The 14,761-nt window shown below is 37.3% G+C and overlaps 2 protein-coding genes across 8 annotated transcripts in view; both read left to right on the top strand.

Moving 5' to 3' along the window:
- Map4k3 (mitogen-activated protein kinase kinase kinase kinase 3) overlaps positions 1-5,906 on the top strand; it is a 170,476-nt gene extending 164,570 nt beyond the window's left edge. For all 5 annotated transcript variants that reach the window (XM_074049547.1, XM_074049546.1, XM_074049548.1 and 2 more), the window contains 3 exons: positions 1,037-1,107; positions 3,676-3,731; positions 4,473-5,906. In XM_074049547.1, coding sequence (XP_073905648.1) covers positions 1,037-1,107; positions 3,676-3,731; positions 4,473-4,560 — 215 coding nt within the window. In that variant the 3' untranslated portion in view covers positions 4,561-5,906. The remainder of the gene's footprint in view (positions 1-1,036; positions 1,108-3,675; positions 3,732-4,472) is intronic.
- Positions 5,907-9,453: 3,547 nt separating this feature from the next.
- The window catches only part of Cdkl4 (cyclin dependent kinase like 4), a 42,527-nt gene continuing 37,219 nt past the window's right edge, over positions 9,454-14,761 (top strand). Inside the window, exon 1 of one of the 3 annotated variants that reach the window (XM_074049554.1) lies at positions 9,454-9,654. The gene's annotated coding sequence lies outside the window, so the exon portion shown is untranslated. The remainder of the gene's footprint in view (positions 9,655-14,761) is intronic. The other 2 variants (XM_020161975.2, XM_020161974.2) reach the window with 2 other exon arrangements.

Genomic DNA, 14,761 nt, shown 5'->3' with positions numbered 1-14,761 from the left:
CACTTTTTTGTGTTTTGCTGTTGATATATTCTAGTTAGAGAATTTTAAGTATATGAAAGTTCCTTTTTACCATTTTCATATTGTGCCTGGTAAAAGTGTTTTCTGAAAAAGGATTTCTAACAGGATCAGTATTCTAAAATGATTATATTCAAGGAAAATGGGCCCATATGTAAATGGAAACTATGGTATTATGTGTCAGTGGGGAAATGACAGACTATTCAGTAAGTGATGTTGGTACCATCAGTTTTCTGCACAATTAGGTTTCTTTCTCACTGACCACACACACAGACACCCAATTATAAAAATCAAACTGAAGTTTGTTTTATTTATACATGCACCCTGTGTCCCAGTATTTCTTCTTCTAGGTGCCTTCTCACAGAAAAAGTTTCATGTATGTTTTCAAGAAGATGAGTAAGAATAGTTTCTGCAGCATTGTTTATAATAATGAAAACTACAAGTAGCTTAAATGTTCATACCAAACGCATGATACCTGGAAACACTCAATATAAATTTGATATTGATAACATAAGCTTGCAGTGTGGAAATAATGTATGAGAATGATAAGCAGTAAATTTATAATAGCAGGAACCTTATAGAGAAAGGCAGGCCAGAAGAGATCAGGGGACAGGTAGGATGCCCAGCTACATTTGTCTTTTATCTAAAAAAAAGAAGCAGCAGCAAATGTGGCAGGATGTTGGGATTTGATAGTTAGGTGGTAGATACATGTGTTTTTCTGCTGTTTACTGTGCTTTTCTGTATGTTCACAATATTGTATTTTTAAACTTTAAAATTATTTTATCAAAATGAAAATTTCTTTAACAAATATTTTCAGTATATTTTCTTTTTTCTTACCAAAAAAAAGAGTAAGTCCTGTATAGTCTTTTATTAGTTCCAAATATAAAGATGCCATACACATGTGCAATAGCTGACATAAGCTATTACTTAAAGCATTACTAAATGAGAAAGAGAGATGAAATGATGCTTATCAGTTGAACTTTGTACTATTAACAGTAACCGAGCTGTTCTTGTCTGCTAGTTTGTCTACAAGACAGTGTGCTAGCTTTCTGGAAACATGGAATGCAAGGTAGAAGTTTTAGATCTAATGAGGTAAGTCATATTTTTTAAATTATGTTCTTTAAATAGTCCTAAGAAGCCTGCCACAGTGACATGTGCCCCTAGTTCCAGCTACTCAGGCAGGAGGATCACCTGAGTACAGGAGTTCAGGGCCAGCCTGGGCAATACATAGAGACCCTGTCCCCTTGAAAAAAAAATTGTTTTAAAATAGAAAACATTATGAAATGTACTTTACACAGTTCTCTCACTTTGGAAAATTCCTCAATGACACCAGTAGTAACTTTGTTAATGTCTACTGGATCCAAACTAATGACAAGACAGATAGTACTCACTTCAGAACCCTCCTCTTTCTCCCACCCTCTTCTTCCCTCTTCATTGTGTCTTTCATGTGCATCTACCAGGAATATTTTCCGTAAAACAAGAGCTTCCTAATACAAGCGAGTCAGCTATGATTTCTTTCACCTTTCCCAGACCAGGACCTGGAACCAGTGCTGATGCTGGTGCCCTCTTTTCTGAGACACATTTTCTGCCTATGTTTCAGCAATAATGACCAAAGCAGGCAATAAGTAAAGAGTTCTACTTTTTTCTTTAAGCTGGCTTTCCTCCTATTTCTATTCCCTTTATTCACTTGACATTGATGAGATTCTTTGACCCTTTTTATTAGCCTTTAACTTTATCTCATGAGTCCTTCCTACCTTATAGAAATCATTTTAAGCCATATGACATATTTAATTCAGTTCAGCATTTGTGCCATAAATTGCTAGAGTTGTAAACATGAGCAAGTACTTACCCCTAGAATAGTATACACAAGTAAAAATCATCCTGTTCTTCCAGTCCCCCAAGCCAGTCTCATTAGTATCACTTGATCATTACTTCATCAGGTTGTATTACTTGATTATTGAAAGGAAAGGAAAAGCTCAGAGCAGATCTTCTAACAAAGCAAGCGGGTATTAAGCCAAGTACCCAGTGGCTCCCACCTGTAATCCTAGCTACTTGGAAGATCAGAGAAGGATCATGGTTTGAGGCCAGCTCAGGCAAATAGTTGATGAGACCCCATCTCCAAAATAACCACAGCAAAATAGACTAGAGGTATGACTCAAGTGGTAGAGCACCTGCTTTATGAGTACATGTTTTGCAAGTGCAAAGCCCTGAGTTCAAAACCCAGTCCCACCAAAAAAAAAGTTTGTTTTTTTTTTTTTTTAAAAGCATGTATAGCTTAGTAATCACAAGCATGCATTCTGGAGTTAAGACATTCAGATTGAAGTTTCTAACACCTCAGTTAGTAGCTGGTGACCATGGCATGTCACTTAACTTCTCTCCTTGTGCTTTTTCATCTGTGAGTTGAGAATCGTGAAGATTAATTAAATGAAGCATGTAATGTACTTGGCACAGTGCCTGGGCTATAAGTATTGAAGAAAGGTCCCTGTTCATATGTTTCTAGCAGTAATTCCCACAAGCAGGACTTACACCTCTAGAAGCTGTTTCAAAATCACCTGAGGGAATGGAGCAGGAGAATAAGAACAATCGACAGCTAAACAATACTCATCAGAAAGAAAGGCATCAAAGGCAGGATAGAGAATGGTTTAAGAAAGAAGAAAGAGAATTTTGTCTACAAAGTCATCTAGGGGAGTTTTCAAACTACACCTACCCCTTTAATACAACACTTCAAAAATGTCATATTCTTCTAGTAGTAAACCCCCAAAATATTCTGGAAATCAGAATTGTAATGAGCCACTGTTACTTTGGGTATGCTGGGTTACATCAGAAGAATCACTGGCATTTCCAGAATAGCTAATTGGAGGGGTTTTTATGGAATAAATCATAAATCAAAATTTTTTCAGCCTACAATTTGCAGGGAAGAAGTACTGCCATTATAATTTGGAATATTTTGAGTTCAATAAGCTGTGAACGTTGGGTTTCTTTGTATTTTGTACTCTTATTCTTTACTCAGCTGGTTAGTTGGTCACACTGAGGACTTCTTGAAGAATATATTTCATCAAAAAAATATTTCAAGAGAATGGGGAAGATGTTTATTATATACTGAGCATCTCCTTAGCTAGGCCTTGTACCCACCTATACTGAAGAACACTGCAAATTAGATCCTTCCCATCCCACTTCGCAGTAGATTGCATACTTGCCCACCTTCACACCTAGTAAGTGGGAGAACTGAGATTCAAACTCAAGTCATGTCTGGCTTCTGAATATTTTCTGTTATACCGTGTAGCAACCTTTTAAGTGAAAGAACCAGATCTAAAGGTTTGCTCCTACCAGCAGCCTTGCCGTTAGCATTAACATAAATGGCAAACTGTTTTGGATTAAAAGAATGGATTTAGTGCTTTTTATTTTAATTTTTCCTCAAAGTCTATAATCTAACAAGTAGTTTTCCTTCACCTGTATTTTATGATTAATTCCAAATTAGCCACATTTTTCCTGAACTAATGAATTGATACATTTATAAGCAGACAATAAATAAGATAGTCATGCAGGATTATTTTTCCATCCTAGGAATTGGGTTTTTTTTCTATAAAATCAAAATGAAATGTCCATATAAGGTTTTGCATCTATAATTTCAGAAACTAAATTTATGTTTTAATTGAACAGGTAACACAGGAAATTTCAGATAACACAAGAATTTTCAGGCTCCTCGGATCTGACAGGTATGAAAAATGGATTATATTTAAAGGCATAGTACTAAACGTAGTCTCTAAATCCAACATGAAACTGGTTTCTTTCTCCAAAGTTGAAATTTCTGCAATAATGTGTTCAGCATTGTGTTTTTGAAACTATCAAAAAACCTGGCCTTTCAAATAGTAGGAATCTGTCCATCTGTCAGTACTATTGCATGAAGCATGCTGTCTGATTTACAGCAGAAGATAGAGGAAACCATATGTTAGCAAACAGCTTTTCAGTTTTAGTGCCAAATAAGGTCTTGGAGTTCTATTCTGATTCACCTACTGATTCTTAGACTGCAAATTGCTTTAGAATTTATAAGACTTAAGTTCCTTCAAGTTATTCCCATATTATATGATCCTCTCTAATCTCCTCCCCTAACACCCAACTCTTATTTTTTATAAATTTTTTATTAGGATGTATTTATTATATGGGGGGGAATTCATAGTGACAATTCCAATTAGACTTATATTGTATATTAGTTACATTGTCCCCATAACCCCCAACTCTTAGAAGAATACTGGCTTAGTGGTGGGGTAGGGGGCAGCAAAATACTGCCCAGAGCTGGAGCTGACTCTTTTAATCGTAGTGATAGCAAATGATTTCTGCCCACAAATCAATAAGCACCGTTTATAGAGGCATTTAATAGAGAAGCAATGGAATTTTTTTTCTGCTAACAATTTTCAAGAATAACTTTGTTTTGTTATATGTTTGTTTATTACTTTTAGGGTCGTGGTTTTGGAAAGTAGGCCAACTGATAACCCAACAGCAAATAGCAATTTATACATCCTGGCGGGTCATGAAAACAGTTACTGAGAAATGTTGTGCTTGACAGTTACCTATAGAAAGAACAAACACTACCGCTGCAACATTAACAGATGCTTGAAGCTGTACAAAAGCTGCAGTAACCTGGCTTCAGTTCCTTGTAATTTATTGTGGCATGAGACAAGATGGGGAAAATATTTGTTTTAAGTGGTATGGATATATTTAGCATATTGAACCACACAAGTGCTTAATTCATTGTTATGTAATCTTTGTACATATAGGCAGTATTTTTCTGTGAAACTTCATATTGCTGAAGACATACACTAAAAATTTATGTAGATAATGTACTTTTATGAGATGTACAAGTGTCTTATCTGTACAGATGTAAATGTTGATAAAATGCAATTGGGGTTAATATTTTAAGAATTCTTTAGTATATTCTTGGGTGTGGTTATATTCCAAAATGGGATGCCAGCAATGAAACAGTACATTTAACACTATTGTATTTTTATTCTGTGTAATTTAGTAATATGAATATAAATCTTGTAACTTTTAAAATTGTAATGGAGACTGTAATCATTTTATAATCTTGTTTTTAATTTTAATGCGAGTACACTGGTGTTTATATTTGCACAGAGTATTGATATGTGATGTATTAAGTCACAAAAGTAAGCTGTGACATTGTCAATATGCATTCAGCTCCACAACATCTTTTCTAAATGTGTCTGGGATTGTTTACTATGTGAAACAAACCAATTAACCACTGGTGTAGTAACTGATCTTTTATATTCAAGCAGAATCCTACAAGATTACCTGTCTGTATTTAAAATATACCTTTGAAAGAGTTTTAAATCACAGAATAGCGGTACCTTGGGGTAAAACTGCAGTTGTTGTTTGAATTACAGTATGCACAAAGAATAAATTAGCATTATTAAAGAGTCCACACTAGACATTTCACATAATCACATCGACGAACTATAACATTCCAGAGCAAAGTGATTCAAAATTCTAATAGCGTTTTTACTTTTGTTGGCCTCATTTTATGATCACTTTCGTATTTCTTTTGATTTAGAGCATTAACACATGGCCAAAATAATTTAGTTACTACCTCATACAAACAACATAATGGTCACTACACATCACAGGAACTTAGTTTGAGTTAGTCATTTTTGATTGCTTTTTTTCCAATAGAATATGTATGTACCAAGTTTTAACACACTTTTGGCTCTTTTTGGTATATATTCTTTATATTTTAATGTGAGTATACACACTACGAACAAACTAAATTGTGATTTATGGTCTTCATTTATTTTAATTAAAATTATTTTAATTAAATGATGATGGTTTAAATATGTTCCTGATTGTACATAGTGTAAAATAAACATGTTTTTAACATACTGTTGTATAGTAGATTGTCATCTGGCTTAAACTGTACATAGTAACATAGTAACACTAAAACATATTGGGGGGGCACTTAAATCCTAAAGAATTGAATACTGGTCCTTCAAATCGTGATTATTTGATCTGTGATCTCAATTTCATGAACCAGTAATATTTCTACATTTGAGAAAAGAGTATCCTTCTATAGAATCTTCATCTTTCTAATCGGGATAATTAATTAAATGTTCAATACTGTTTTGGTTAGAACAGGGGTCAGCAAGTTATAGTCCTTAGCCCAATCTAGGCCAGTACCTGTTTTTGTAAATAATGTTTTGTTAAAACACAGCACCACCTATTCATTTACCTGTTGTCTATGGCTGCATTTGTACTATAATGTTAGAGTTGAGTGGTGTCACAGGAACTGCGTGGCCTGCAAAGCTTAAAATGCTTACCATCTGACCCTTTACAGAAAGTAATTTGCCATTACTTTCTGTAAAGGTAACTTCCTGAGTTACAGACAGGAAGAAAGAGTGTTGGGGTACAGTTCTGGAAGTAAGGAATGGAAAGATTAAGTGGGAAGAACTGGATTAGGTGGTAAGTATGTGCCATTTCTATTGTAGCTTATGCAGCTAGCTATCACTGTGGCCCGTAATCATTTACATGAGTGAAATCAACTAAAGTTGCATGTCTAAAGTGGTACAGAAGTTCATGATAGAGCCAAAACAAAGAAAAAAAGACATTATGAATAACCTTAGCATTGATGACTACTTGTGACTGTATTTAAAAACACATTTTTACTAGTACCTTTTTCATCAATTTGCTAAAAAACAGACTCTTGGAAAAGACTTTCAAGAACTCAAGATTCTGTTCTTATCATTTATTGACAAGGATGGTAATCCTTTTTTTGGACCATTATTTTTTCTAGTTTCCAAGACCTACAAGTTATATAAAGGGTCATTGTATCTCAAAAAATGTTAATTGTCACATTTAACTGTCAATGACTTAGAAGTATACAAGTGGCTGTATGTTACCTATGACCTCTTAAAAAATATTCCTGAAATCATAATCATTGGGGATAAGACTCGGTAACCATTATTTTTATAAAATACAGATTATTCTGATGTGTACCACAGCGTGAGTTCTGGTGGTAGAGATTAAGTTTAAATCAGTGTTTCTGAGTTGGTGCAATCACTGGCTTCAGAGAGAATTTCCTTAAATGACAGTTTGGAAAGCACATTTCTAGGCTCCACCTAAGAACTTTTTGAGTATGGATCTTCATGCACTCAAGTGGCAGAGAATCACTCACTTAAATGTTGGAAACAGTCATCTTCATTCAAGTTCAAGCTACCTATCTTGTTAGCCAATTGTGTAGATGTTGGTTTTAAGAAGAAAGAAATCAGTTGTTTATGGGCCTATTGGCATTCAGCTTGCACATGTGTCTCTGATTCACAGAGATGGATAGGTTCTATCAGTTTTCATCGTTGTATCCTGTGGGTTAGCTTCGTATTTAGACCTTTCACCTTGTACCATTGCTAGCAAAGCAGTGAAAGTATATCTGGTACCTGATAATCACTGAAAGTATTGTTAACTCTATTTTACAGATGAAGAAACATGAGGCACAGAAGTTGCCCAGGCCCGTATTGGTAATGGTAGAGCTAAGATTGGAGCCTAGGCATGTATTTAACAACTACGCTAGACAGTTACATTCACTGCCCACTGAAATGCACTGTAGTGTTTTTTTCTCTGAAACTTTTTTCTCCAGGATCTGGATTGCAAATAATGATTTTCATTGTCTCTGCCACAAGAGAAATTCCTATCTTTTGTGATTTACCAAAAAGCATTTTTCTTATTCAAAGTGTTCTGTATTAAGGATAAAAGAGTTTACATGCAGTTGACTTTACAGATGACACTTACTAAATAAGTCTCCTCAAAGCTCATTTCAACAAAGACTTTTTTACTTTTGTGAGACATTTACTTAACTAATACTGATTACTTACAGTGTATCCAGGCACTTTGCTGGCCGGGAGAAAAGATGGAATTCCCAGCCAGTATTTAGCCAAGGAATATACTTGGGTGAATAAAGGTAAGTGACAGTAAGTACTATTAAAAAGGTATATATCAGGCTTGGTGGAACACACCTATAACCCCTGCTCTCAGGATGTTGAAGAGGAGGGATTGCAAGGTCAAGGCCAGCCTGGGCTACATAACAAGACTGTCTAAAAATAACATAGTTTTTTTAAAATAAAAAGATACTGTCAAATAGTTGTAAGTGGTAAAAAAAAGAAACCAAAGTCTACCTAAAAAAATTCTGCTTTGGAAAAAGGAAAGCCTTTGGGTAGAAAGATATGTAGACCAGGTTGTTGATAGATGAAAAAGAACTTATTTTGGGGGTGGGGAGGCAGGGGGACAACCAGTGGGAAGCTGTAGTCTGGACATTGATAAAAATAACTGCATGTTCCAGGAACAGTGACATTAAATGCGTGGAGCAGAGCGACAAGCAAGAAAGTGGGCTGATGATGAGCTATTAGAAAAGTAGCTAGGAGACAAGCATTTCAAAAATGACAGAAATCAAATACCATGAAGATGAAGACAGACCATTGGGTTTGAACATAATGTGATTATGTAATTGAGAAACTGATAGCATGATGTGGACAGAATCTTACAGAAGTGAGTGCATGTGAGTTTAGGAGTGGAAGTGTGTTTGGCCCTGGAAGAGGAAGGAGATAAAACGTTTCTAGTTTAATTTTGCTTAAAGTGGGGGATTTTAACGTATTTCTAAGCAAGTGAAGGAGACAGAGAATTGAGCTGTGTGAGCGGAAGAGAAAGACACCTGTGTGGGAAGAAGGGTAATCTTGGTATCCTAAGTTGCCCTGGTGAGCTTTTTATTGGTACTTAAAGTACTGTATGTTGATTAACATTTACATTGCTTTTTAAGTTAAGTCTTGGAAGGGCTGGTGGAGTGGCTCAAGTGATAGATAGCGCCTAACAAATGTGAGGCCCCGAGTTCAAGACCCAGTGTGGCTAAAAATAATAATAAAAAGCCCAAAGTTGTTTTTGGAAACAAAATGAGTGAGCTTTGACAAAAATGCCGTTTTTACGTGTTTGCTTGACTTTCTTCCCTACTGGGTGGCAAAAATGTTTTACTGAGTCGGCCCAGATGCTAAGCAACTCTTCTGAATTGTGAAAATGGCGTTTATGAACCAAAGCTAATGGGGAGCTGCCTGTCTCCGGAAAGCAGACACGTTTTCTTTCTGAACAGCTGCTCCACACCAAGGGAAGAGCGAAGCGCAACGTATGACAAAGGATCTTGTAAACTAAGGGTCCGCCCCAGCGAGGAAACGGACTACTCGATACTCGGTATCTAGCCTTTTCTTTGGTTTTGGAGGTCCTGAAAAGAAAGGGACCCGAGTATGATCAGAGTTGAGGAAGTAAAATATTTTTTCCGCGCCGCTTTCGCGTCGTTTGACATCCCAGGCTCTGCCTGGAGGTGACCCGGCAAGATGCCCAGCCGACCGGAAGTCCCGGCCTGCCCTGCGCGGCCTGAGCGTCCGGGTTGCCCGGGCGACGCCGCGGGGGATCCGTTCGCTCTAGAGTTGCTGTGCGGCGGCTGCCGGCTCCGAGCGACCCGCACGGGCGGGAGCCGGGCGGTGGCCGGGCTGGGGCGGTCCCCGCGGCTCGAGACCGTACCGTCGCTCCCTGTCCGCGCCGTGAGTGCGGGTCCCGGCGGCGATCCGCGGAGAGAGTGGAGTCTTTGGAGGCTGCCAGGTGAGGGGACGAGGCAGAGGAGTGGCGCCTTGCTGCGGTGGCCTCTCGAAGGCAAACCGAGAGACGGCTCCCGCACGCTGACCCGCTGAGGGTCGCACGGGCGTGACCGGCGAGAGACCGCGGCGTCCCAACACCGATGCGGCCACCCCACCGCGGAGGGGAAGGGGCCCGTAAATAAAGTGGGTTTGTTTGTGCTAAACTTCCAGCTCTTCTATGCGACTCAGGAAACGTGATACTGTTGACAGTGTTAGTTACATAAGCGATGAGGATGGTTTTAATTAATCCGACATTGGCTGTGTCGCCAAGACACGTTCATAGATAACTGTATGTCCTTTTGAAATGCGGTAACTCGGCGTCACGTTTGTAAGACGGATCAGAACGAATCAGTGGCCTGCGTTCCTGGTCGGTGTTAGTAAACAGAAGAGCATGTTTGGTTTCGTGGGACACGGAAGAGCACTGTAGCCTGGAGAACCCCCAGGCTGGCCACGCTGGCCTTGAAGAGCTGCCCTCTCCCAGTCACGACTGAAGCCCCTGTGTGCAGTCTCCTAGGGCCCTGTAGATTAGGAACGTAATTTTTTGCACTTTTTCTTTCCTACTCCCCACTTCCTCTCCCAGTATTAATTTTGTTTTCCTTCTCTGCGTATACCTTAGGCTTACCTAAGCCCACAGGACTCGATTTAAGATACAATCATGAAAAATCCGCCTCTAACTGTTTTCTGTTTCCATGTACAAGATCTTGCTAATCCTTAAGAGTGAAGAAATACAAATTTTACAAAGAACTTAATGATTCATTCACGTGTCTAACTTATCTACCTGTCTCTCTGCCTGTATGTATGTCTGTCTTTTTCTAATCACCAGTGGGTTCAACTCCCTATTTGTCTTTGCCTTTGTTCACAGAACTTCCTTAATTTAAGTCAGGTATTTTGTAAATTCTGAAGTCAAGAGACCCTATAGCCAAAAGGTATACAGCTTCAGTTTGAAAGTCATTGATAACAGTGAAAAAATATTTTCAACCAGTTGCACCTTTTCACAACTAATAGCTATTTCACCATTTAATCTTGACAAAATACTGTATTAATACTGCATTTGCTTTAAAAAGAAAGGCAGTTTACATGTTCAGTAAGGTTAGAAAATAAAACTATGGTGGACTTAAAGAGAAGCCTACTGTATGCCAGACAGGGATACAAATCCAGTGTTGGTTTTCAAAGAGTAAAAAAGTAATGTTTTCAAAAAGAACTAGGGGGTGGGGAATTGTTATCACAGCATGCGTCCAGAGGAAGAGCCTACTTTTAGGGACTGGGGAAGGATGAGAGCAAAACATTGGAGTTGAACTGTGAAACAGTGAAGAGGATTGCAGGGTTGAACTTTCCAGGCTGTGGTATAAATAGAGACTTGGAGACCTGAAAGTGCTGGGGGAAGAATCTGAGAGGCAGATGCTGGAAAGCTAAGTGGGGGCCAGGGTGAAAAGAGTCCTTTGCATGCTACAGTTTGAACTGTGTTCTGTGGCCTTAGGGGCCATAAAACAGTTTTGAGGAAGAATGGTATCTGATTATACTGATGTTGATAAGGATATTTTTGGTGTAATGGAAGCAGATACAAAGACGAAAAGTTAGATTACACACTTTAAAATAGCTTTACTTTGAGCCGGCGGTGGCTTGGAGGCGTGATCCACCTGATCTCAAGCTCCTGTGCAGCTTGGCAAAACAGACTGGAACAATATTTTGAGGAGAAACAGATTTTAAATTTGATGAATTCCATTTTACCATTTTTTTCTTTTATGTGTTATGCTTTTAATGTCTTTAAGAAACTTTCACCTAACTGAAGGTCACACATTTTCCTCCCTATTTTTTTTCTGTTGTATAGCTTTAGTTCGTACAATTTGGTCTCTGGTTCATTTTGAGTTAATTTTGGTGTATGAGGTAGCTGTCTCACACAGCTGTTTGATATTTTTTCATACGTATATCCAGTCATCCTAGCATCATTTAATAAAAAGACTATTCTTTCCTCATTGAATTGCCTTGGTACTTCTCAAAATACAATTGATAGTTGCTATGGTTTGAATGTTTGTCCTCTTCAAAACTCAGGTTGAGAGGCCATGAGGGCTCATGTGTAGGATTGATGCCATTAGTAAAAAAGGGTAAGTTTAGCCCCCTCTTGCTCTTCCCTTCTCACCTCCAGTCATGTACTTGCTACAGCAAGAAGGCCCTCACCACATTTTGGTGCCTTGGTATTGTGCTTTCCAGCCTCCAGAACTGTGAGCCAATACATTTCATTTCTTTTTTTGGATGGAGGGACCAAAGTTTGAACTCAAGGCTTTGAGCTTGCAAAACCACTTGAACCACATTTCCAGTCCTTTCCTTTAGATTTTTTTTTTCTTTTTTTTCTTTTTTTTTTGGTGATACTGGGGTTTGAACTCAGGCCTCGTACTTGCTAGTCAGGCACTCTACCAGTTGAGCCACTCCTCCAACCTTTTTTTGCATTGGGTGTTTTTGAGATAGGTTGTCTCAAATTATTTGCCTGGGCTGACTTCAAACATTCTCTGTTTCCTGAGTAACCAGGATTATAGGTGTGAACCACTGGCTCATGGCACCAATACATTTCTGATCATTATAAGTGATCCATCTCAAGTATTCTGTTATAGCAACACAAAATAGACTGAAACACCCATAAATACAAGGGTTTATTTCTTGACTCACTGTTAGGTTCCACTGGTATATATGTCTGTCTTCATACAAATACCACATTTTCTTGACTTACCATAAATTTAGTAAAGTTTCAAGTCAAGCCATATAAATCTTTCAACTTTTTTTTCCAGTTATTGTGGCTATTCAGGGCCCTGTGCATTTTCATATAAATTTTTGGCTCCTCTTGTCAATTTCTATTTTTAAAGCTATCAGAATTTTTACAAGGGTTCAATTTAATGTATAGGTACATTTATATAGAACTGACGTCTCATTGAGTTTTCCATACATGAACATAGCATTTTTCTCCTTTCATCTTCTTTAATTTCTCTGAATAATGTTTCATAATTTTTAGTGTGTAAGTCTTGCACATCATTTGTTAAATTTATAAGTATTTTTATGTTATTGAGAGTAGAATTGTTTTAATTGTATTTTCAAGGTACTTGTTGCCAGTATATAGAAATACAATTGATCATTATAGACTGATCTTGCATCCTACTGCATTCCAAACTTAGTCATTACTTCTAATAATTGTTTGTAGATTCATTAGTATTTTCTACTTATAGTATCATGTCATTTCCAAATAATGACAGTTTACTTGTCATTTTCAATCATCTCCTTTTAATTTTTGTTGCCTCACTGCACTGGCAAGAACTTCCAATACAATGTTAAATAGAAAGGATGAAAGCAAACATATTTTTCTAAATCTTAGGGGTAAAACAATCTTTCACCTTTAAGCATGATACTAGCTAGGTTTTTCCTTAAGAAAGTTCCCTTTTATTCCTAGTTTGTTGAAATATTTATCATGATTGAGTATTGGGTTTTCTCAAATGCTTTTTTCAGTGTCTACTGAGATGATCCTGTGATTTTTGTCTTTATTCATATGTTTTACATTATTGGTATTAAACCAGCCTTGCATTTCTAAGTCTCATGTAGTCAGGGTATGTAATCCTTTTAATATATTTCTGTGTTTGGCTTGATAATTATTTTGTTTGACTATTCTTATGTTTATATTTATGATAATATTGACCTTGTGGTTTCTTTGTCTGACTCCTTACCAGGGTGATCTTGGGCCAATAAGATAAATTCAGAAATGTTGTGTTTCTGGAACAGTTTGTGAAGGATTGGTATTAATTATATTTTAAATATTTGGTAGAATTCCCATGTGAAGCCATCTGATCATAGGTTTTTCATTGGGCATAGTTTTTTAATTATTAACTCAATTTTTTTACTTGTTATGGGTATTGTCAAATTTTCTATTTTTTCATGAGTTAATTTTGGTATTTTGTGTCTTTATAGATATTTGTCCAGCCAACTTGACTAATGTAGTTGCACAAAGTTGTTTATAATGAATGTTCTCTTTGAATTTTTTAAAATGTCTGTAATGTGGTCAGGAATTTTTCTCTTTTTTCTTAGTCTTTCTAAAAATACATCAGTTTGGTTTCTTTCAAAGAACAAATTTTTTACTCATTTTTTCTATTGTTTTTCTGATGAGGAGTCAGCTATTAAGCATACCGTTGTCCTGTTATAACTGAGTAGTTCTCTTTTGCTGTTTTCAAGATACTTTCTGTCTTGGAGGCTCACACCTGTAATCTTAGCTACTCAGGAGGCAGAGATCAGGAGGACCGCAATTTGCAGCCAACCTGGGCAAAAAACAAGACCCTATCTCAAAAATAACTGACGCACAATAAAAGGGCTGGTGGCATGGCTTTCTTGGTAGAGTACCTGCCTAGCAACTATGAGACCCTGAATTCAAACCCCAATTCTATCTTTGGTTTCAGATGTTTGTCTATGATGTATCAAGGTATGAATCACATTATACTTATCTTACTTAGAATTTTTTTAGCTTTTTTGAATGTGTAGAACGATGTTTTCCATTAAATTTGGAAAGTCTTGGCCACTATTTCATCAATTTTTTTTTTTTGCCTTTTTCTCTCCTTTCTTTCCAGAAATCTTATTAGATGTATGTTGTCACTGTTGATTTTGTCCCACAGGTCTCTGATGCTCTGTTCATCTTCATTCTTTTCTCTCTTTTTCATACTGGTCATTTGAAAGACCAAAAAACAGAACACTTTCTATATTAGTTATGAGGGAAGGATTTGCATGTCCTTGTATTACAGGGTTCTCTTTGTCTTGCAAGATCCTAAATTTGTCCCACGTGCTTCTTTTTCCTTTCACTCTTCAGTCTCCAGCAGGAGTCTCTCCCTTCCTTCTTATCCTTCTCTTTCCCCCCAGGAGAGTGGTGCCACACTGACCAATGCTTCCTCCATGCACATATACTTGTGATGCATTTTATTTTCTAGGGGGTGATTTTGAGTCTATCTTAGGCCCTCTTTCCTCTGTATTCTTCCTCACAAGTTTTTACAGCTCTTACCCAACTCTTTTCTTTGTTCTATGCGATGCTTTACAATGGGAGCTCCAGAAAT

Source organism: Castor canadensis, chromosome 12 (genome assembly GCF_047511655.1).
Source record: "Castor canadensis chromosome 12, mCasCan1.hap1v2, whole genome shotgun sequence".
NCBI lineage: Eukaryota > Metazoa > Chordata > Mammalia > Rodentia > Castoridae > Castor > Castor canadensis.
Note: the sequence above shows the minus strand (reverse complement) of the source record. Positions and strands in the feature narration are given on the sequence as shown.